Source organism: Aedes aegypti, chromosome 2 (genome assembly GCF_002204515.2).
Source record: "Aedes aegypti strain LVP_AGWG chromosome 2, AaegL5.0 Primary Assembly, whole genome shotgun sequence".
NCBI classification, from domain to species: Eukaryota; Metazoa; Arthropoda; class Insecta; order Diptera; family Culicidae; genus Aedes; species Aedes aegypti.
The window spans coordinates 371,819,218-371,843,524 of NC_035108.1; the positions used below are offsets into that span (position 1 = coordinate 371,819,218).

The window sequence follows — 24,307 nt, forward strand, 5'->3', positions numbered from 1 at the left end:
TGACCTTACCCTTAGGCCAGCAGTTCCGGGGTAGCTTCGGGTCCGTAATTACCACCACGTCTCCGATGGCGATTGGTTTTGTATTAGTATACCACTTTGTTCTACGAGTTATTTCTGGCAAGTAGTCAGTCAGCCAACGCTTCCAAAATTGGTTGGCTAGTTGTTGAGACATCTTCCAGGACCTCCGTAGTGTCGTTCCACTATCGTCTAGGGTACACAATGGTTTTGTACCGTCAGATGTTCCTAAGAGGAAGTGATTCGGAGTAAGGGCAGGGGCGGACTCATCGTCCACTGGAACGTGAGTCAAAGGCCGGGAGTTGACGGTATTCTCGACCTCGGTTAATAGGTTGCGTAACACCTCATCGTTAGGCTTGTGTGGAGGACGAATTGCCATTAAGTTCCGCTTCACTACACCTATCAAGCGTTCCCAGCTGCCGCCCATGTGTGGTGACGCTGGAGGGTTGAACTTCCATGTCGTCTCAGTGCCGCCGAACTCCTTCATTATCTCCTCCTGGTTGATTACCGTTGTCACAGCTTCTAATTCACGGCTCGCGCCGATGAAGCATGTCCCGCGGTCGCTATAGATTGTCTTTGGCGTACCTCGTCGTGCTACAAAGTTTCGGAGACCCATGATGCATGAGCCAGTACTTAACGTGTGTACCACTTCTATGTGGATTGCGCGAGTGGTCAAGCAGGTAACTAGCATTCCCCATCGTTTCTCAACTCGACGGCCTACGGCGACTTCTATTGGTCCAAAGTAGTCTACGCCAATGTGGGAAAAGGGTCGAGCAAATGCATCAAGTCGTTCCGAAGGAAGGTCGGCCATAATTGGTGGATGGGAAACGGCACGATAGTTCTTGCAATGTTGGCAATTGTAGCGCACTTTTGCATAGGTCGCCCGCAATCGGGGTATGCAATATCTCTGTCGTAGCTCGTTTATAGCGGTCTCGTGGTTCTGGTGGTTGTACTTGTTGTGGTAGTGTGCGATTATGAGTTTGGTAGTGTGGTGGTCGGGTGGAAGAATTATCGGGTTTTTAGCGTCCTCAAGTGCCTGGGAACAGGCGCCTATTCTTCCTCGCATCCGCATCAATCCATGGTCGTCTATCCAAGGTGTTAATTTGAACAACGAACTGGTCTTGGGAATGGTTTTCTTCGTGTCGTCCTTTCGATGTAGAAGGATTCCTACTTCTTCTGGATAGGCTCCGCATTGTGCTTGTCGTATTACGTAGCGCTCAGCAGTCTGGAGTTCATCTGTGGACGGAGAGCCACAAAGGAGAGGCTTTCCTTGCTTTTTATAACGACAGTTAGCGGGAAAACGGTGTATAAGTGCAGCAACTTTAAGCATCCGCTTCCAGCTGGAGACGTTAATTTCTGGGTCTGGCACAGTAAAGTGTGTCAGTAGATGCGGACGTAGTTCGATACTTGTGTCTCCGCCTTTTATCTGTTGACAAGGCCATTTATCTTCGGGTAACCGCAGGAAATCTGGCCCAATGAACCATCTAGACTCCGGAGTCATATCTGGAAACTTCTCCCACTTCGTAGCATCATCAGCCACGTTAAGCTTCGTCGGGACCCAACGCCACTGGTCTTGTTCTGTTACTTCAAGAATTTCGCTGACTCGGCAGGCAACGAATGGCGTATAGCGACGGTGGTCCGAATGTAACCAGCAAATGACGTCTCTGGAATCGGAATGATAGAACCGCTTGTTCACCTTGAAGGACAATGAATCGACAACAGTATGGGAAAGTCTTGTGCCAATCACTGCTGCCATTAGCTCGAGCCGAGGAATCGAGTGATATCTTAATGGTGCTACTCTTGTTTTGGCGGCTACTAACCAGCAACAGACAGCCTCATCCCGTACAAATCTCAGGAAGCATGCGGCAGCCATTCCATTCTCGCTCGCATCGAAGAAGGTGTGCAACTGGACGTCGTCGTATGGAGAATCTAGTTGAGATCGAAAGCATCGTGGTACTCTAACTTTCTCAACTTCGGGCAGTACCTGGAGCCAACTGCGCCACTTAGCGAAGGTGTTTTCGTCGATTTTGTCGTCCCACTGGATTCCGCTACGCCAAATCTCTTGGAGCAGAATTTTGAGGAACATTAAAAACGGTGCAATGAGCCCAAGAGGGTCAAATATCGTCATAAGGACACGGAGAACCTCTCGTTTCGTAGGTTGACGACAACCTTCCCATAGATCTCGATCGTAGCGATCCCAACTAACTTTATAAGTGAAGGTGTCGGTAGCTGTACACCACCACATCCCGAGCACCTTTTCAGTCGCCATTTCGGATGAAAGGTCTAAGTTTTTTTCCTGAGCGTTAGTGCCACACAGAGCTTCTAGGACGCGTGGCGAATTGCTGGCCCAGTTTCGGATTTCAAATCCGCCCTGCGAGTGCACGAACCTAACATCATCGGCAAGTTTGATAGCTTCCTCCTCGTTGTCGACGCTCACTAGCATGTCGTCAACATAATGCTGCTTTCCGATGATCTCCACAGCGGCCGGATATTCTTGATCGAACCGCTTGGCATTCAAGTTCATGGCATACTGAGCGCTACTAGGAGAGCAGCAGGCTCCAAACGTCATGACGCACATGACGTACACCGAAAGTGCTCCGTCCTCGTCCCTCCAGTAGAATCGCTGGCATTGTTGATCTTCCTCTCGAATAAGAACTTGGTGAAACATCTCACGTATGTCACCTGTCAAAGCAACGGGATGCTCACGGAAGCGGGTCAATACGGTGCACAGTGAGGATAGATGATCAGGTCCTTTGAGTAAGGCTGAGTTCAAGGATACTCCGAACGCTTTGGCCGCTGCATCCCATACTATTCTCACCTTCCCCGGCTTGTTTGGATTTGTAACCGGGAAAGTTGGAAGATACCAAACGCGCAGGAATGGCTGCAGTAGCTCTTCATCGGATAGCTTTCGTATGTAGCCTTTGCTCAAGTAATCGGCCATTTTTTCTCTCAAAGTTTTGGCAATAACTTCGTCCTTGTTCATGCGCCTTTCGAGACACTGAAAGCGTCGTTGAGCCATCACTTGACTATCTGGAAGGCGCACGGAATCGTAGCGCCAAAGCAGGCCGGTTTCGTAGCGTTCTCCTGTAAACTTAGTCAGCGACTGGAGAAGTGATTGGGCTCGTTGATCATCGGTAGAGAGTAGTGTTTTGCTTGGATTCATAATACCTAAGCTATCTAGCGTAAAATAGTTTTTGAGAGCTTGGTGCAGATCCTCGTCCACATTGCAGTGGCCCTCGCAAGATTCGATGTGGTAGACGGAGTGTACTAGATTGGTTGCAGACTGTGAGGATCCACCTCCACACACTGTCCAGCCTAGGCGGGTCTTAATGGCGACGGGATCGTCCGGCTTCCCTTCACGACATTTAAGGGCGAGGCTAAGATGTTGGTTTTTAAGACCAATCAAAATCCGTGGACGGACGTCCCGGTACGAATCAATTGGAAGTCCCTGTAGGTGTGGATAAAGGGAGGACAGCTCCACGATGTCCATCGTTTGGTGTGGAAGTAGAAGCTCGTTCACTGTACGAACACCGCAAATATCGAAGCTTTTAGCTCCATTACGTTCACCGGATATTTCGAGGTCAACGACTTTTGACTTCACTTCTTGACGCTGTGTGCCGCCGGTCCAATGTAGGCATAGCGATCGCACTTCACCCTCCAGTTGTAGCTCGTCGGCTAGTTCTTCGTCAAGCAACGTGAGATCTGAGCCATCGTCGAGGAATGCATAAGTACGGACTGATCTTCGTTTACCGTGTAGCATTACTGGAAGATAACGGAACAATACATCGCTCGATTTGGTTTGATGCGTATGACAACCATGCACTGATGAGCTAGTTCCAGCTGTAGGAGCTTCCGTATTGCCTGTAGTCGAGGATGCTTCTGTCGAAGAGGACGGTTGTGCCGAAGTAACTGTCGGTTGCTGTTTTTGATCGTTGTGCAATAACGCATGATGTCTGAACTGACAACCATTCTTACCGCAGGGTTTGGCTTGACATGGTCCATTGTGTCGGCAAAGACAACGGCGACATAGTGCGAACTCACGTACCATAGCCCAACGTGATTCTCGAGAGAAGTCAAGAAAACGCTTACACTTTTCGACCATCTTACAATTTCCTTTACAAACGATGCACTCATCGCTAGTGGTGGAATCCTTTCCACTCGGTGAGTGCGATGGACGGATTTCTGCAGAAGAATTTTCCGAATGAGCGTTGACAAAGGCGTTTGCCTTTTTTGTGCCATGACTCTCGCTCCGAGACGGGTTTTTACTTGTGATGTTCGGAATAGTTACCGAGCTTGCAGCTTCGGCGAGAGAGTACATCCAGGAACTAAACGCTGCTAAGTTGACTCCCGGCAGAGAAACCTTGTACTGCGCCCAATTTAGTTTGATTGTTGGAGGTAACTTGCTCACTAGCTGGTGTAGAAGGGTAGTATTGTAGAGATACTCCTCCAGACCACAGGCATCCACAGTCGCACAAAAATTCTCTACATTTACGGCAAAGTCCACTAGAGTTTCTAGCTTGTCCTCTCTAATAGCTGGAAGGCAGTTAATTTTTTCGATGAGCGTGTGCACGATGGCCTCTGGCTGCCCGAACATCATTTTTAGGGTCTTTAGCACCCCAGGAACATTAGAGGGGTGTACCAGACGGCTTTTCACTGCTTCAAAGGCTCGCCCCTTTAAGCTTTTCTGCAGGCGAAATATGTTTTCATCGTTAGTAAAACCGCACATTGACGTAGTATTGTTGAACGTTGCTATGAATAACGGCCAATCCTCGGGGTTGCCGGAAAACGGTGGCAGATCCTTTGAGACAGCTTGGCGGGCCGCTAACTGTTTCTTGGTAAGTGGGCAGCAATCTTCTTTACGTTCTGGTGAATGGCTGATGAACTGTGGGATTTCACGGTGCATACTACGTTGTCCTTCGACGAATGATCTGCATCTGTGCATGGCTCAACAATCAGCGCCGAGATCAAGTGACTCGTGTGTAGCTAATCGTCGATCTTCCTGTCGTGAGTGGTGACTTGATTGCGCTCGAGGACGCCATTCGCTTATAACATCCGAAACACTGTTTGCATCGAACCCGCCTTCACTAGCTAATTCTTCGAGCAGCCGATACTTGTCCTCCAGATAAGTCCGCTCCTGCTCTAACTTCTTCGCGTTCAGGATCCGTTCTTCTTCTAGTTTCTGCAGCTTTAGCTTGACAAGCGCTTGAGACGATCTACTTGATGCTCGACTGGACACGTGAGATGCCACCGATGTCGCTTTTCCTAGCTCGGTAATTGCTTCCTTCGGTAGTACCTGGTTACAGCCCTTTGGGGGTAGCTTACCGTTGCCTTTCAGTGAATGACTGGCGATTTCGTTTGGTCCACTGACTCCTTTCAAGTACCTATCGTCTGATGGTGGCAAATCAGCTGTATGAGACTTCCCTTTCGAAGCTGTCTTCTTTTTTGACTCCCCCCTGCTAGCTTTGGACGTCTTAGGTGTTGGCAAACCACTCGACTCTTGATGAATTAGAAGATTGAGCTTATCGCGATCTGCAGCATTACTCTTAGCACCACCTAACAGTGGAGGTTCCAGTCCCACGGTAACATTGTTGGGATTCGCACAATAAGCGCAACTCCAGGGTTCGTTCTCGATAGCTTGGGTAACGCCTACGCAAACGAAGTGATACCATTTCAGACACTTATCGCATCTCACCATTTCGTCCGTATCGTCCGCACGACAGACTCTACACGACCGACCAGGAAATGTAGCCTCGGGTTCCACTGTATCGTCGGTGACCACCAATCGCACACCACCAACCGCACCATAATCGCAACCACCTGCGTTACTGCCTTTATTAGACCGACTTCGACTCGACATGACCGAATTTGACTGAATTACTCGCTAGTAAACGAATAAAATAAGATGTTGGGAATTTGCCAACTTTCCACGGCGCGGGTGTGATTTCCGAACAAATAATACCAGAACGACCAGAAACGTGGGGTTTATGTTCTTAATTGGGTTATTATTTTATTCCTGTAATGTAGTTATGCAGAGTATCTTTGTTAGTTCAATACATAATAGGCTTTCTCATAGTTTCTTAGCTTAGTATTAATAAACAATAGTAAATTTTAGCCATTTAACTTACGTTTAGTCCCGTAGTGCGATACTTGCGAGTGATCAAATTACCAATGGTCAGGCGAGATGTGGAGTCTCACTGTAATAGCTGGACTTACTGCAACTTTCCGTACTTAATTCCGTTAATCGTACTAGAATAATTTAGATTTAGGTATTGTAATTGTAATTTAGCAAACAAATTTACCTTTTGCATGAAGGTTTAGGATGTAAGTAGATTTTAGGTTATAACTAATTCACTTTGCATGAGCCAGAACTGTAGGAAATATGTAGCGTATTTATAATTCACATGCTCGTAATTTAAGAGAGGAAATATTACCTTGTAAAGCTTGCACAAATAGCAAATTCTATGTACAAGCAACTAAATTTTAGAGTTGATTTTAATCACTTTTAGACACAGTAAACTAATTCAGCATGTAGTACTATTGTTAGATACTTTCATAATAAACTATCGCTTTCTCTCCTCTCCCATTGAATTGCCACGGTTGACCAACGTCCTGGGCAGTGAAGGTCTGTACATTACCTGGGTGCAGTGGTGTGTGAAGTGTGACCTATTGGATGAGCAAATGCGCATCTACGCCAGGGGCGTACTCAACACTACCCAAATTTATTCTATTCTGACCCACCCTACTTCTTATTATACAATTAGTAATAAGTAAACATAGCATTGGCCCCTTTTCAAATGTCGGTCTAGATAAATTTTAGAAGTGTTTTTCAATATCAAAAAGCAAATAAAAAATTAAAACTACAAAATATTATTATAATATGTTTGTTTGAACCAGTTAAAGTAGCATACATCATGTGAGTTCTATCATATAAACTTCAAAAGGGCGTAACTCTGACTAAGGATTTTTTTTTCAAATTCGGCCCAGAGGTGCAGAACAATGTCGGGAATCAACTGCCGACTGCCGTTTGGATGGTATATTTTATATGATAATAACGGTAACTAGAGCACCGTCAATCGATCAATCAAGCCGAATGCTCATACAAATCACCGATACAGCAAAAAAAAAAAAATCATTCCAAAGCTCAGCATCAATCCGCTCGGTTCGGTACTGATTGCAGCCCGAGTCCACCAGTAGCGATAATTTTATCAGTCAAAGCGAGTACGATTTTCAGAATGTAAATCCGGATTTGATTCATTTTACCGAGCTTACGCTGTCCATTCTACGATTCTGTGTTGGAAATTTATTCGCTCTACACAGCGCAATAATAATCACTGACCCCACTCGGACACAAAGCACAATTACTGGTTAGGCACATTCATACACAGAAATGTGCTAGCATCAACCATATGGCTTGTATATGGCGTAAAATTGAGCCGCAGGGCTCGAAATGAGATCAAATATTTTGTCCAATAATTCAATTTGTTGTGCGTCGTCGCGTCATGGAGTTACTGACCCTACAATAATTTCCACCATTGAGTGTAAATTTCGGTGGTGGTTCGGCATGAGGGTGGAGGGGTAGTTGACGATTGGCTAAATATAGCATGCCCAGACATCCGTTGGTGAACGATAAGTTTTTTTTTTTCATTCTCGATAATCGTTAGTGATTAAAAGTATTTGCGCATACTGTGAAGTAGGGATTTGAAGTTTTTAGAGGGGAATTGTTGGAGATCCGATTGCAGTATGCTAAGTAATACTTTGTTTGCGTAACGTGATATGGTACAATGTTGCAAGATCAATAAAAACGAAAAATTCTTACTTGGATTGTTTGTTTTGCAAACCAACGTTGATTTAAAATATATAGAAATTGTAGTATTCAATCCTGTCAAACGATAACCAATTTGAGTTGTCCCTTTTTCATATTAAATTTTCTTCATTCAAAAGCGTTAATTTAATAATTAGCGCCCTAGGTTTCTAGTAAGTAAATGCAATAATTTTGCTGTATTCAGCATTTTGGTCTATCCCCCTAAAATTAAGATAGCCAATTTATATGTTGTACTTCTCTATATACAAGGTTGGTATCTTGCAGAAAATAGTTTTGAACAACAAAAGACAAGTTGTTTATAACTTCATTACTTTTCAAGATATAATGTATTTGTTGATGAGAGCTCACAATAAGAGTATTTTTTTTTCGACATGGTTTTAGGATGCTCTAGGAATACTGCATCTAAGTCTTGAAACAAACAAGCTATTTCTCAGCTGACTGAATCATTAAATATCCACCATGAAAGAAACTTACTTCCACTCATACACATAATTTGTTGTTTACTACTATACACCACATATTTATAAAAAAAAAAAACAAAAACAAGGTTCGTAATAATATATCAAAAATAGCAGTTTTTGCAAAACTAACTACTACACTACAGTGCAGTTTTTGGTAGGTCACCTTAAAAAGTTTTATTTTTGTATTTTACGCCGAAATTTAAAAAATAACTTCTAACGAGTAAAACAGCACAAAACAACAAGGCAGTTGGTACACCCTGCCAGATGGCACAATAAAAACAAATATTTTTACAGTGCCCTCACTCTACCAACTTGATTCCTCCGTAACGAATCACTCCCACATATCCCCTAAGAATCGCACAAAAACAGAGTCGAAAATCATGGCATGCGATTAACAGGTGCACCTCAACTAAATAAATAACTATTAAAAACAACTTCTCCCGCAATTCCACCGATTCATCCCCTAATGACACAGTCACACAGGGACAACAATAACCATCATCACTCCCTTTGTACTCCGGTTCACTCTGTTCCATCCCTCTCGATCGCACACATTTTTTTTTGGTTCAGATCAGTCCCTTCATCAGAATGATTTTTGCCCGGGAGCTCTGCGCATAAATGCGAAAGAATCGCTTCAAAGCAAAAGACAAATGAGTTCGGTAATCCCGAAACATTAACCCACACCATGTCATTGTGAGTATTGTGAGCAGTGTATTCGAAGTATGAAAAAAGAACTCAACTTCACACAAAGGTTTGGGACAACCGAAGCAATTCCATTCCGGATTGTTTGTAACTGATTTCAGTTAGGGTGCACAGTAATTGTCATAAACGGGTACCGTATTCCGGGGTAACATTGATCAGTTCTAACATATTTCTTAAAAATATTATACGAAAATGTAAAAGTTGCAAGTTATACATTTTTAAAACAAGCACTGGTAACCATTGGTCGTGGCTGAGCCTGAGATATTTTAATGAGATATTTGAATGCGGACTACAACTAAAAGTAGGCAGTATCCTGAGGAAATTCATCATTATGTATAGTAATTAATTAATTTTGCTGAATTCTACATGGTTATGAAAAATTTCAGGACGGATTTATTTTCGGTGATGCCAACTTATGTGAGGCATGAATCATCGATATTGTCATCCATAATTATTGAAATCATTGTTTGTAAAATCCTTTATTTTAATAATTTTGTGAATATGGGAAGGAGAAAAACGAAAGATGATCATTCGAACTTATCGCGGGGAGGGTCATTCCGATCAATATAACCCGGTAAACGGTACAGTGTTTCCTCGAATCTCACGTTTTGAAAAATGATCAACACACGGTACTCTATTAGCACTCAGTTTCAAAATCTACTGTATCCCTTACCAATTGAAGCCTAAACAGAAGTCTTGTTCATTCGCAAAATTTCAAACCCACACCGTTTTGTCTCAATCCAAAATCGTCGAGGGATAAAACCTGATGATGTGCTATAATTTTTATTTCTCTCTCTCTCCCCTGACGGATGCTACCCTCTTCTGATTGCGTTTTGGCTGTGCCCTCTCTCGCCACAGCATACGATCATCATAGAGGGCTCTTCGCCTGGAAATGCGCAAAGAGGCACATGAATATAACAATAACAATAAATAAATAATGACGATAATCTAGGGGAGGTTTATTTTGATTATTTACAGTTTTTCAATTTTCCTCTTGAGCTGTGACGATGTTGACGACGACGACGACTACCACGATAAGGACTATGATGATGGTAGTCTTGATGTTTGTTTCTCGGGTGATCTCATACATGAGCGTAGAAAGGATTTTCTTTAGTTCTTTAATAAATTTTATGCAAAATCGATAATTATACACGATTGCTGCACCGTTTTTATAAAACATTAAACTATTATATATGCCTACCCTACGTTTTCACTCTGTAAGCAGAACTTCCGAAAATTCTTCTGTAAATGCCTGAGAATACCTGTAAATGTTAAATTTTAATTTCCCAAATGATTCGTTTACTTACACTTCCAAAATGTCAACAATTTCTTCAAAAACTTTTCTTGGGGTGTCTCTAATCCTATAGTACTTAAATTATTATTTTTGATTCATATATTATTTTTTGTTACCGGAAATCGAATAACTCATCTTTTTTATGATGAATTATTTTTATTTACGAATTTTTGTGTTTAATTTTTCTAATTGTTGTGTACGAACATCCCTATTCTTTTTACTTTCTCTGAAACCTTTTTTGGTTACCGATTTTTGACAACAATAGACATTTATGTTATTACAGTACTTTTGGAACTACGAATATGTTCAGTTTTTGCTGAAATCTATTTATTTGATACTATCAAATTGATTGTGAATAATACAAATACAATCATTTTTGTAATGCACATTATATTATTTTACTTTACTTTTGGTGGCGCTACATACTTCAAGATATGACACGCTGCAATCCTCTTCGTCTTGTATCTGCCGGATTCGAAATAAACACCATTTTTGGGGAATTGTTGTCCGGCATTCTCACAACAGGCCCGCTCATTGTACCCTTCCAGCTTTGGCGACTTTCTGAAAACTGGGTTCACCGTAGAGTTGCGCAAAATCGTGGTTGATTCTTCTCCTTCATACCCCGTTCTCACATACTCCGCCAAATATCGTCCTAACCGCACTCCTAGCGCTTGCAGGTCCTCTTTGAGCGATGTCCACGTCTCATGCCCATAGATGATTATCGGTGTCGGTCTTATCAGCGTCTTGTACATAATACACTTAGAACGGAGGTGAAGTTTACCACACCGCAAGATCTTGTGGAGTCCGTAGTAAGCACTATTTCCGGCAATGATACGTCTTCGATTTTCTCTGCAGTTTTTGTCCGACATTACCAATGATTCGAGGTCGACTAATTTATCCATCACCACGGATATCTGGCGATCATCACACATCAGACAATGCTAGCTCTATCGTTCTCGGTTCCTCCAGCCAGCAGCTATTTCGTCTTCGACGTATTAACCTTCAACCCAACCTTTACTGCTTTACGCTTCAGCCTGGTATACTGCTCAGCAACCAGGGGTGAGACATTTCACATAAAACGTTTCGTTTAAGCACGTTTCGCATACGAACGTTTGCATAATGGGCATTTGGCATAATCAAAATTATATGCCTTCTTTACAATGCTTTCTGTTCTTGCATAAAACTGCTTTTTGCAAAACGTCAATTATGCCAAACGTCCTTATGCAAAACGTATTTATGCGAAATGGGTCCTCAGACAACCAAAATGTACGTAAACGAAATCACCTGGAGGCTTTGCATGTGCAAAACTTCACTTATAAGGTGTCACGAAAAGGCCTTCTTCGTACAAAAATGTAGGCGATATACGTGCATATATTATGTGATGAATAATAGCATACAATGCAAATGTATGCTTGTGTTTTGCGGCTTTGATGTGATGTGTATGAATAAACGAGTTTTTACGTGAACTTTTATGCGACTTCTGGATGTCTGGGTCACCTCCTCAGCAACCACCTGGAGTATTCTCCCAACAGTGCCCACGTTGTTAGCGAAACAGATTAACTAGCTGATTTTACTGAAGGTCGTGCCTCGCATTTTGGACCCTGCCCGTTTCATAACGCCTTGAATCTTGATCAGTCTAGGCAGTCAGTCGGGAAAAACGTTCCCGTCCATAATTTTCCATAGCTCTTCGCGGTCGACGGTATCGTAGGAACTTGATATTCGCGACACTTTTGGAGGATTTGCCGTAACATAAAGATTTGGTTCGTTGTCGATCACCCGTCTACGATACCGGCTGGATAACTTCCCTCCAATATGTTTATTAGCGGCGATATACGGCGGAAGATGATCTGGGAGAGCACTTGCAGGCTGCGTTAAGAATAATGATCGTTTTATAGTTCTTACATTTTAACTTGTCACCCTTTTTGTATGTTTGGTATGTTACTTTCTCCTTGTACTCCTCCGGTAGCTGTTCTGTATCGGTACATACAACAACCTGCCCAAAGCCCATTTCAACAAGTTCCGCTCCAATACCAACCTTCCTAGCTGCTTTGTTGCTCTTCAGCTGTTTGATAACATCCTTAACTTCGTGTATTGTTAGAGTGGCACGTCTCCCTCATCCACAGTATGAATGAAACCATTCCTCCTGCTGCCTGGGTCTTCTTTCTCTGCGCCATTCAGGTGTTCATCGTAGTTCTGCTTCCATCTTTCAATCACCTCACGTTTGCCTGTCAAGATACTTCCATCATAATCTCGGCACACTTCAGCTCGCGGCCCAAAGCCTTTGCGGGATGCATTGAATTTCTTGCTGAACTTACGCGTTTCTTTTGAACGATACATTTTCTCCATCTCTCGCACTTTCATCCAGGAATAGATGGATTTGCTGCCTTTGTTTCTGTTACAAAAAAAATACATATTATATGAGAGTTTTGATTAATTATTTTTAGATTCGCCGTTCAAAATTGAGTCAAAAACAAATCTATAAACATAAAAATGCTCGGTTAAAGTTTTATTGCGCATAACATTAGAACTGATTAAACAAATTTCACCGGGTTCGTATGGTTAATTTTCTTTTAGGGAAGGTTTATGACGTATAAACATTATACATTTGACGGAAATTGCGTTAGTTTTGAATTTCTCGGTTTCCCGTTCATGATTTTTGTTCAATGAAACATAACAGCATGCATAGCAAACTTTGCCGATGACAAATAGTTTTCAATAAGTTTTGAGCCAGAACTATTTCACAAAAGGAGAAGATTTTGATCTAGACAACATAGTATTGACGAACTGCAAACTGTTCGTTTAGACAATCTAGTGTTCATTCTCGCTCTATGGCCGCCTTTACAATTCCTAAACAATATGTGCAAAACAAACTGAAACCACTCTAACTTTTGGTAAAATATGAGCTGCTATCATGTTATCCGTCTTTCAATGAGCAAAATTTTTTTTTATGTGATTTTTATCGATTTCTCACGATTTAGTAGGAACAAATATACTATTGTGCCAAAAAAAACTTTTAACTACCATGTGAGATAAGATGATAACTTATACAAAAATTTAAAATACAAAGGATAAATTTAAAAAAAAAATAAATTTTCAAAAATTAAAAAAAAATATTCCTTTAATGGGTGCGTTGATTCTACCTATTAACCTAAAAAAAACAAATTGGAATTTCGAGATACGAAAAACTATTTAAAATCACGAAGGAAACCCGTCTAGTGACGGGATTTAGTACTAGAGGTTTAAGCATAATTACAAGAATTCCACCAGAAATTCAACAAGGGGTTCTTCTTCTAAGAATTATTTCAGAAATTTATGCAATTTTTAACTATATGTAGGATTTTTAAAGGTATTCATTCAAGGATACCTGGCTGTAAAACCTATAGGAAACATAAAATAAACCCTGAACAATCTCGAAAACCATTCCTAAAGTACCCTTGGAAGGATTTCTTTTGACGCTAACACCTTCGTAAGAAGTTTTGAGGAGCATTTAAAGAAGTCTTGTGGGAGAATTTTTAGACTAGATTACTCCACAAATCTCCAGTAAAATCCTCTAGATATATTCCTAGAGAAATCCCTGTAGTAATCGCAAATTAGCCTAATACTCATGAAGCTGTTAAGCATGACCAAGTTGAGGGTCATGGGTTCGAATCCCGCTAGCCAAGGATCTTTTCTTAGTGGAAATTTTGTCAACTTCCTAGGACACTAAGTATCCCGGTGCTTGCCACATGATGTGTACATGCAAATATGGCTTAATGGCAAAGAAAGCTCTCAGCTAATGTTTCAGTTGGGACGTATTTCCAAAAAGAAAAAAAGACTGACTAAGTTCCTAGTATAATCTGAGATGTAATGCTAGCCAAAATAATCAGGAGATATTCTTAAGAAATCAAACAATATTACACACTTCTAAATACTAATTTTATGCATGACGCAAATTTCATGGTAAGCAAAATATTAAAAACTAGTGGTCCCGGCAAACTTCGTCTTGCCCTCAAGTAGGCTGTTGAAAACCAGTTCGAATCGTCCCATACAAAATGACAGTTCCGTTCACTCTCGTTATTCCGACTTTCCCGGTGAATATCCTGCAACTTTTATACACACAAACACGTCGGAACCCTTGACGAACAAAATGGAAAAAGAATTATCTAAAGCCGCTGACCCGTTCGTAAGCCATTTCGTGACATACAAACACCATTCCATTTTTATTTATATAGAAGATAATCAATAAAAAGACGCAAATTTGTTAGCATTTGCACTTTAAAATGTGTCACTATTGTAAAATTGCGTCCAATGTGACAGAAAAGCTGCGTTTTCCAAACAATATTATGCTAAATGTGACGAAAAATTCTGTCATTTTGCCTTGAATTTATGGCAATTTGTCGGGCATCCATGACGTATATTTCCACGATTTTTTCGAAGTATGAATATATTCTGTAAACTTCCCTGAGGAAGCCTAAAATACATTCCGAAATAAATTCATAGTATCTAAAAACAATCAAGTGCAAATAACTGTAAATTTATTTGAGTAATGTTCAATTCAATTCATTAAGATGCACACAACCGTGAATCGCAAGTCAGTCCCATTGAGAACTTGTTTTCCATACAAATAATAAAAAAAATCCAGGATATTGGAACATGTTCCAATATCAATGAAACTTTCAGAACTTGCTTTTCACTCTGATATCTTTCCGTGAAAAATATAAAGATAATCAAATAATTTTTTTTATTATACGGAGCGGAATCTGTAGTGGGACTTATTCTTCGTAGGATCCATTACGGACTGGTGATGAAACCATCGAATAATTTCTGGAAAGATCTTTTACAGAAGCCTGTGTGTTAGTTGGACTCAAACAATTCGCTAAGAAATCTGACGCTATCATTTTAGGGGCCATCCATAAACCACGTGGTCATTTATAGAGGGTGGTGTCTAGCCTATGGCAACGGTGCATTCAGGGGAGGGGTATGTCTCCGAAAAAAAAGACCACGTGGTTGGTGGGCCTTATAAATATGAGTGCTGGATACAATCTTTCAAAAAATAAAAAAAAACCTTAGTGGATTCTTTTCCATCAACCCTCTGACTACGTCCATGAGCTCATGTCTCAATTGACTTCGTTGTCCTTTTTGCGTGCCTTATGTTCACTGGGAGCAATGGCAATTTCAATCCAATCATCGACTGCCGGAGCCGAGCCGCATCAGGACCCCATGGGAATTGCCTTCCAGTGAACATCTTCTTATTAAACTGAAACTTTTATCGCTTAATTCGTTACAAATACGGTCGGTTATGGATTGTCATTACGATTTAGTGGTGCCATCGGTTATAGAAACATATCGTTCTTGAAGTTAATCAACTGTTGCTGCAGCAGGGTTTCATTTCGATACCTGCATGATGCACTTTCATTTCTACCAGGTCACGTGCAGCATGGTGGTTGCACGCAACCTTCTTTGTGTTTCAGTTTATCAGCAGGAGTGGCGCAACTGCTGAAATAGAATTAGAAACCAAAAGTTGGTAAACAACCGATCCACTCTACGGGCCATGTTTGTCAACATTGAATCACACGTAATGATGGTGCAATCAATTTTAATGTCATTTTATTTTCATTGCAGGATTTATGTCAACCAGAAAAAATCGATTTCTAACACGATATTTTAGCTGTGCAGTTGCATTGGCAAAAAACATTCTCCGTTCTGAACTCAACATCGTGAGCGATGGCTATGGCTTGTATTTTTCCTTTCCGTATCTTCAATTAATTATTTATCAATTTCCGTCTACTGGTTTTCGTCTGCAGCCGATCTGGTGGCCTCCCACAAACAGTTCACAAATGAGAAAGCCATAAAAACGGCTGGAGCTGGTTGCCGCATCGTCTTCGGTCATGTCATTTGTGACCGAGTGGACAACAGTTTCAACAAGATCAAATTAAGCCCTATTAGCATGGATTTGTTGTCTTAGCCTCGGCAGTTGATTCCGGTACTGCGATTGACTCTGATTGGCCTTCAATCAGTAATAAGCAAATTGATGGATCTACCGCACATCATGCTAATGTTCAACCGTTGTCGGAATTGTAGAGCAAGAAATAACATAATATACAAATTATGTAATGCTAGAAATAAAAATTTTTCGACTGATTCCCCACTTAAAAGAACCCTTCTTCTTCTACTTGGCATTGCGTCCTCACTGGGACAACGCCTGCTCTTCAGCTTAGAATTTGATGAGCACTTCCCTGTCCATAACTGCAAAACAGTTACATTCGAAATTTTTGACAAAATGGAGTTAATACCATGAAGAGTCATCAAATGATAAATACTTTCGATCAACCTATTGAAATCTGTGAGATTGTTCTAGAAAATTCGGAAAAAATACCAAGTTGTTTTGTCACATTGGTAATTATAACCGCATAACAGTAACATTAAGATTATAAATGAGCCTCGTAATGTGATAGCAATGGAATTTCTATCAGAATTATTTTCTGACAATTCACGTAGTATGCGATATGAGTTGTACAAAATATCAGCTTCAAATAAGCACTTTTGAGTTTCTGGTAATTTTTAGAAATTTTAGTTTCCTCCCATACTGCCATAAAATGCACACTTGGTATTCCATTTATTAAATGCCTACTTTTGTCGAATGTTACAAATATGCAGTTATGGGCAGTTCCTTAGTTATTAAAATAGCATCTTTGACAAAGAAAGCTCTCTTTGTCAAAGTTGCTATTTTCGCATTCAATATCGTGTGGCGCGTACGATGATACTCTATACCCAGGGAAGTTAAGGAAATTTCTAGTAGAAAAAGATCCTGGACCGACCGCGAATCGACCGACGCCGACTCTAACCACTCCGCTAAGGAAGGCCCTCGCATAAAGCATAAAATAAAACAATTTAAAGAAGCATAAATAAAAACAATTTATTTGAAATTCTGCAAATTTATTATTATTTTTTACTGTGCTGCCTTAGGTTAATCCACTGTAAATAAAACATCTGTTTTCACAAACAGCAGAACATTGCCAAATCCAACCGAATTCCCCTTCTGTTTTGCAACCTAGCAATAGAAGTATTGTCACATTTTCCCAATTCGTCACATCTTCTTCGATGCGGCTGCCTGAACATCGTAGTCCTCCTGCATCGTCGAGGGCTCTGTTGGTGATCCAGATTTGAATCCTTCCCAATTGTCGGCGATAACGTAGCGTGACAATTACTTCGGCACAGCCGCACGGCTAAATTGCTGGGGTGGACCCGAACAGTTGTTGATTTTCCTGAACGAGCTCTCCGCGCGGCAAATCGATGATTAATATTGTGTGATGTTGAATAAATAAACTCTTTTTTTTCTCGCATTTTTGCTCTCAAATTGCAGATGAAATCAAATTTGGCATCAGCCGGCTAGTCAAGAACGAATCAGAGGACGAGGACAATAACAACGTGTACCACCAATTGGGCCACGTGGGACCGAACGGGTACGATTCGAGTAGTCTGAGCGTAAGGTCACGGTCCCGCAGCCGATCGAGGTCCCGTGATCGATCCACCCGATCGCGATCGTCTTCGATAGAGCTGGAAGTTGATTCACCTCCTCCACCACCGCGGATCAGTGTGTCACCGACGACGGAGATTTCGCACATCCCGAAAAACTCGGAAGCCTTCTCGGTTTCGGCCTTGCTGAAGCGTGAGGACGAACCCAAGTCCAAGTCGCCTTTGTCGAACAGTTCGTTCGAATGTGTGAGGTTGGTTCTGTTCGAAACGTAGATTGAAGTAGATAGTTTAATTTGTTTTTCGTTTACAGACCAAATTATTCCCAGTTCTACGAACAAAGCCTTCTGAATCGACCGCTGTTCCATCCGTTTCCATTTTTTGCGATGCTTCAGCAGCAAGGTCACCAGTTGAATCCAGCCTTAAGCAAGTACGAAGCGACTTATAAAACCACTTTGCTGTAACGAATTTTAATCCACGATGATCAGTCTCTCCCGCAGCTATCATCCGTCGACGCCCGAGGACTTGCTTCGATTACGGCATTTCATGGCTCAAAACGCGGCTGCAGCGGGTGCGGTGGTAGCCGGTGGTGGGGGAAATGGACCTTCGGCAGCTCATCTGGACTTTAGCCACCCGCATCATTCCCACCACCTGCTGATGCGCCCAGGTAGGACATGGTCCATAGTTGATCCGTTTTCATTTATTAAATGTAACACGAATTTTACGTCTTTCTTCGAACTAGAAGTGCACGGCCGGAGGTCACACAACGGCAAACGACCATACGCCTGCGAAATGTGCAACAAAACGTTCGGTCACGAGATTAGTTTAAGTCAACACAGGTAAGAGCAGTTCTTCGATTTCATACTGTAACTAGTTATCCATTGAAACATCGGTGAACTTTTATAATCCACAGAGCTGTGCATAGTGTAGAAAAAGTATTCGAATGTAAACAATGTGGAAAAGCGTTCAAACGATCCAGCACGTTGTCTACACACCTACTGATCCACAGCGATACCCGGCCGTACCCGTGCGGATTCTGCGGGAAACGGTTTCATCAGAAAAGCGACATGAAGAAGCATACCTACATCCATACCGGTAAGTCCATAATGGTTATTTGATACAACGTTTTAACTATTTAGATTATACCTTATTGGGCATATGTACGTTTAGCATACGGACGATTTGCTGAACGGACATTTGTCCGAATGGATGTTTGGTGTCCAAATTAATAGTGGTATTTATGACTTTTTGCAACTGGTGAGATTCTGTGTTATGGGAGGCAACCACAATATGTTGTATTTCAGGGAAGAGGAGATTACGATTTTGAGAACATTTGTGATCAGGAAGAGGGAACGACATTTATTAGATTAGCATATACGTAGCATAGATTAATGTATTTTCGGTTCCGGGTCATTTGGCCGAATGCCGTTAGGCCAAACGCCATTTGGCCGAAGGGACACTTGGCCGAATGTCATTTGGCCGAATGCCGTATGGCCGAATTTGAAAACAATAGTAAACTACAATTAGCATAAGTTTCGTAATTAATTTCAAAGCTGAATTTCAAAGAACAGTTTAGAGGAACATCCTAAATGTAAGTCGTCCGGTTTACGGACATACGCGATCAACGGCGCAGAGTTTAGTTATCACTTTGTAATATTAATCTTGGTGGAGAATGGCATCTCACCTAAGTTATCCCTTGTGCTAAAAAATACATGTTTTTAATAAAACTCTTTATGAACGTTATAAGTCTGACTTCCAATAATTATGAAAAATATTCAAATATGAAAAAAGTGCATATGATCAAAAGAAGGAGAAATCTCTTCTAATATTTTAAGAAAGTGTAATGCAACTAATTTGTATAGCACTATAACTACAACGAACTGCCTTAATTTGAAAGAAGGAAAAAATCCGATGAAAATAATAAAAAACACTTCAAACCCCAGTACACCCTTGGTAATCCAGTAAACTAGTAAATATTCAATTCAATATAGTAGAATATACTATAAATCGTTGTTTTCCTAACTCTTTGTACACATATTTTTTATGCATTGCTTTGCAATAAATGAAAATAATTTATTCGTCAATTACGCCCATAAGCTAGATCAGAAATCCCAACAACTAAACCAAAACTTGTTGAATTTCATTGAAAAAGATGCTTATCGCAATTTCAAACCCAAATATCACGAAAATATCAATAAGGAACACTTTGAATGTATAAACAAGTGTAGAACTAGCCCTCGTGCGTTAAAATACACTCAAATAAAGATTTAAAAAAAAAACTTTGAATGTATTGATTTTATTTTATTTTTTTTTTTTCGGAATTTTAGACCCAACTCCACTCCCCTCGTGGTCTTTTGCCCATACACAAATTTTACAATTAGTGTGGACCGTGATCCTTGGCCAGACACCAATATTTTAAAAATCGCCTATAAGTTATTTGTAGAAATACTTTTTTAATAATCAATAGTCTCCATCATTAAAATTTGTCCCAAACATCTGCTTTGTTACGAAGATTCTATGTTGGGAAACTTAAAAATTTTAGGAATAAGGTTTTTGTGTACCGTAAAACGGAATTAATTTTTTTGTCGAAAATAATATTGAATTCGGCTGCCAAAACTGAATTTTGATGGTGTTCGCAACCACCGATTTTGAAAGTTTTTGCAATATTGGACGGCTGAGCTAATTTTACACAACATATGAAATTAGGTCTTTTGGCATTACTTTTAATTGAAAAAAAAAAAACACATTACTTTTAATTGTAAAAAAAACACACCTATGACTTTAACATGTTTGATGTAAAACTAGCTCAGCTTTCCAGTGATGCAAAAACTTTTTAATAAAAATAAGTTTTTCTGATAAAATCCAATATGGCAACCGAATTTATTATAGCTGCCAATTTTTTTTTAATGATGCTCTCTCTTTACAAAAACATGTTAAAGTAGATTGACAATTACTCTCACCACCCAATTATTACACACCTGCCAATATTCCAGAAATATCTAGAAGTCGTCAATAACTGTTCTTCGAAACTTAGAGGTGGTTTTAATTTATCTTCAGCTGATGATGTTTTCAAAGTATGGTGGATGACAAATCACGGGTTAACGGGTACTATACACATGGTCTAAAAATGTATCTTGAATATTTTTAAGCAAATGTGGGCTAAGATTTTGTAATTTAAAGGTTAAAATATTAGTACGGAAAATAATCCTTAATGTTGAAATAAAGAAATATAATTTTCCCGAACAGAATATTTTATCGAGATACTTATCTTCGTCGAAAAAAATCTGAGATACATACATGCAATTTTGATAATAATCGAGATTTTGACAACGTGATCCAAAATTAGAAATATTCCAATAATAAGGTGCGTCCCACGGCCCAGATAGCCGTAGTGGTAAAAGCGCAGTTATTCAGCAAGACCAAGCTGAGGGTCGTGGGTTCGAATCCTACCGGTCGAGGATCTTTTCGGGTTGGAAATGTTCTCGACTTCCCAGGACATAACGTATCATCGAACCTGCCACACGATATACGCATGCAAAAATGGCCATTGGCATAGTAAGCTCTCAGTTAATAACTGTGGAAGTGCCCGGTGGGGACGTAACGCCAGAAAGAAGAAGAAAAAGGTGCGTCTGCTCCTGTTCAAGAAGCTCCAAATTATTATCAACCTTACTGTCCACATAGAGGTTGCTTTTTGATTAAGTCGATACCCAAATGCATCCGGTTCTCAACTTAGTGCACAGGTACTGAATGTTTCAAGCTCCTCTCCAGTTTGACACTTTGAAAAGAACAACAACCAATTGTTGGAGCAAGCCATGAATTTCGAATTTGTCGAGTGTGCATTTACGTGCATTTAAATGCATGAAATTATTCCGATTCATCAGATGCATCAGAAGTGATCCACCCCTTGGTCCCACTCAGGTTCAGATTGGGCATTATCAAAGATACTTCGTTTTACGGTAATCTTAAACTTATGTTTTATTTTTAAATTTTTCATAATGAAAAAAAAGGGTTTTTTTTCCTTCCGTGTACATATTTGTTTTTTCTTGTAGTCTAAACGGTTCAACTTCTCCAAAGAACGTGTTCCTCCAAAATAAACAGCCTGCCACGTTAGGAATCAGACCAATGAGGGAAAGGGGAGCATTTAGAACTGGTCCAAGTAAACCGGTTATACCCCTGCATCTACGCCAGTTCATGCGAGAAGGTGTAGGGCTGGTATAATTTTATGTCAGAGAGGCTTGCTGTTCGGTTAGCAGACTGCCTATGTATAAGGAAAGGCCTAGGCACCTAGGCGTAAGGAAAGGCCTGATAAAAGAATGGAAGCGTAGGGAAACGTTTGTTTTTGTCCGTTCTTGGTTCTAGCAAATGCAATGAACTGTGATATATCAATTGTGACAGATTAAGAGTGGAAAATAAATGCAAGTGAAAGATACAACTACAAAGTACGTGGAAAGGTACGGGCCTGGGATTGATCTCATGACCTTCTGCTTATTAAGCATGCGTATGGAAAATCTGAAAGATATTGTTCCGGATTTCACAAAGTATCATAATTCTTCCAACAAGCGTTAGTCTAACAATTTATCGAAGATCTTTCAACTAATATATTGAGCTTTGTGTTAGGAAAGGCCTTCACAAGAAATGTGCCAGTAATAAAAGAAAATCTCTATCTCAAATCTAGCAACAGAAGCTCGGCATGAGTCTACCGAGCATTTCCTTAGAATGTCACAAATAATGTCGTTATAAAACTTTCAAGGATTTTACATGTGATCTACCAAGCATCTCAGCAGAAATCCTTCAAATAGTGAACACAAATAATCCAAAAATGTTTGTTTGAAGAGTGTATCGAAAAGCAGTTGCAAATATTCAAAACGGTTTATCTCAGAGCATAGTTGAACTTTTGAAACTTGTTTCAGGAAATTCTTCATTATGTCATCAAGTCTTCAAGATTTAAAAACAGATATTGAAAGTGTCTTCTGAAATTCGATGATTGGTATTGACACAATTTTATATCAAACGATATAAGATGAAAAAGTAATTCTATAAGAAAATATGATTACTTCATACGCCACATAAAATGAATTCAAAAAAGGAAGACGTTATTGTCTTTTTAATGTTCAATTATTGGAATAAGTAAGGTTTTAAAAAGTCACTTTATATAATCAAGTTTTGAAGCTTTGTTAATTACAGTTGAAATCATATAGAGTAAAGATTGGACTCGGAAAAAATGCGACGCTTTGTTTTGGGTGTAACTTTTTATCGCGTGGGTGAAAAATATTGAAATTTTGGGTAATACTAGTTTAGAGTGTTTTGATTATTTGTGCAAAATTGTATCGCGATCTGTCAAGTTTTTTTTTTCAAGATGCATTCAAAACTAGAGGTGCTGCGACAGCAAATCTTGGGCGAGGTGATTAATAATCCTGGTCAGTCGTACGGATGAATCAGCAAAAGGCTTTAAATCCTCCAGTCCCGCATGGAGATCCCGGAAGAGAAAGATGGAAAAATTCGCGAAGAAGTACCTGTTGCGGCAGGCGAATTTCCAATGTTCACTAAATCATGATCAATTTTGTGTGTCTCATGTTTTCCGAGTCCAGTCTTTAACTTCCTTTGCTAACGTTACTTCATAATTATGTATAAAAACTTCTCCAATCAAACAAAAAAAATTATTTCGTTTCATTAGGTCGATATTAACGATATTAAAGTAACTTATCAAACATCTGCTCCGCCAAAGTGTCACCAGCAATCAACCAATTTTCATGACATGTATCACCATGTATATGTATAAAATAATACATTTATGACAAGCTATCTAATGCTATCTAATAATAATGCAAGGATTATCTAAAGATTTCTCATAACGGTTATGTCTCTAAAAATAATTTTCAGGAATCTTCTGCAATTCACGCCCCAAGGTCAACGACATTATACATTGTAAGGCTTTTAGGCGAAATTGTATTGAAATTATGCAACCATCATACCATTGAAAGCCATCCTTATCTGCCATTGCATGGACTTGTATCCATTGTGTCAATTTTACTAAAAACAGTTAGACAATAGTTGAATTGTTTTACATTTTAAGTTTTTTGAACAATTAATAATGAGTACAAGAAAATATTTGGAAAGGGCCCGTCCTTAAATCCTCTATAGGGAGCCGGATTCTATTCTTGGTACTTTTGATTCACTTCGGCAGTGGGTTTTTTTTTTTTTTTTGAAAGCTACTGAGCTCATATTTGGCAACAAGATGCGTCTCATTAAAGTGCTCCTTGTTGCAAAGTTTCAGACAATTCGACCGAGAAAACCCCCCATGCCAAAGTGAATCATGGAAGTGCCCAAGTAGCTCTGCACCCTATATTGAATATTTTGATCGGCTTGACAAGCTGTCACACTCGGATCATGTTTGCAAAATAAATATTTACCGATAATCGGAAATCGATCAGGCTGCTTTTGCTTTGGTAACATGTGTCCAAAAATTGTTCACCGAACCCTGAATCTAACCAACCGACCAGCAAAAGGCAAACCGAGGAAGCATATTTGCATTCTGTTCTCCCTGGCCGGGTCGGAGTCCCG

The 24,307-nt window shown here is 40.2% G+C and overlaps 1 protein-coding gene across 2 annotated transcripts in view; it reads left to right on the forward strand.

The window, feature by feature from the left end:
• Positions 1-24,307, forward strand: part of LOC5569444 (Krueppel-like factor luna) — a 189,706-nt gene that overhangs the window by 77,780 nt on the left and 87,619 nt on the right. The window contains exons 3-7 of one of the 2 annotated variants that reach the window (XM_021846707.1): positions 17,637-18,000; positions 18,060-18,176; positions 18,235-18,413; positions 18,492-18,585; positions 18,660-18,841. In XM_021846707.1, coding sequence (XP_021702399.1) covers positions 17,637-18,000; positions 18,060-18,176; positions 18,235-18,413; positions 18,492-18,585; positions 18,660-18,841 — 936 coding nt within the window. Of the gene's footprint in view, positions 1-17,636; positions 18,001-18,059; positions 18,177-18,234; positions 18,414-18,488; positions 18,586-18,659; positions 18,842-24,307 lie in introns of both variants that reach the window. The other variant, XM_021846706.1, reaches the window with a different exon arrangement.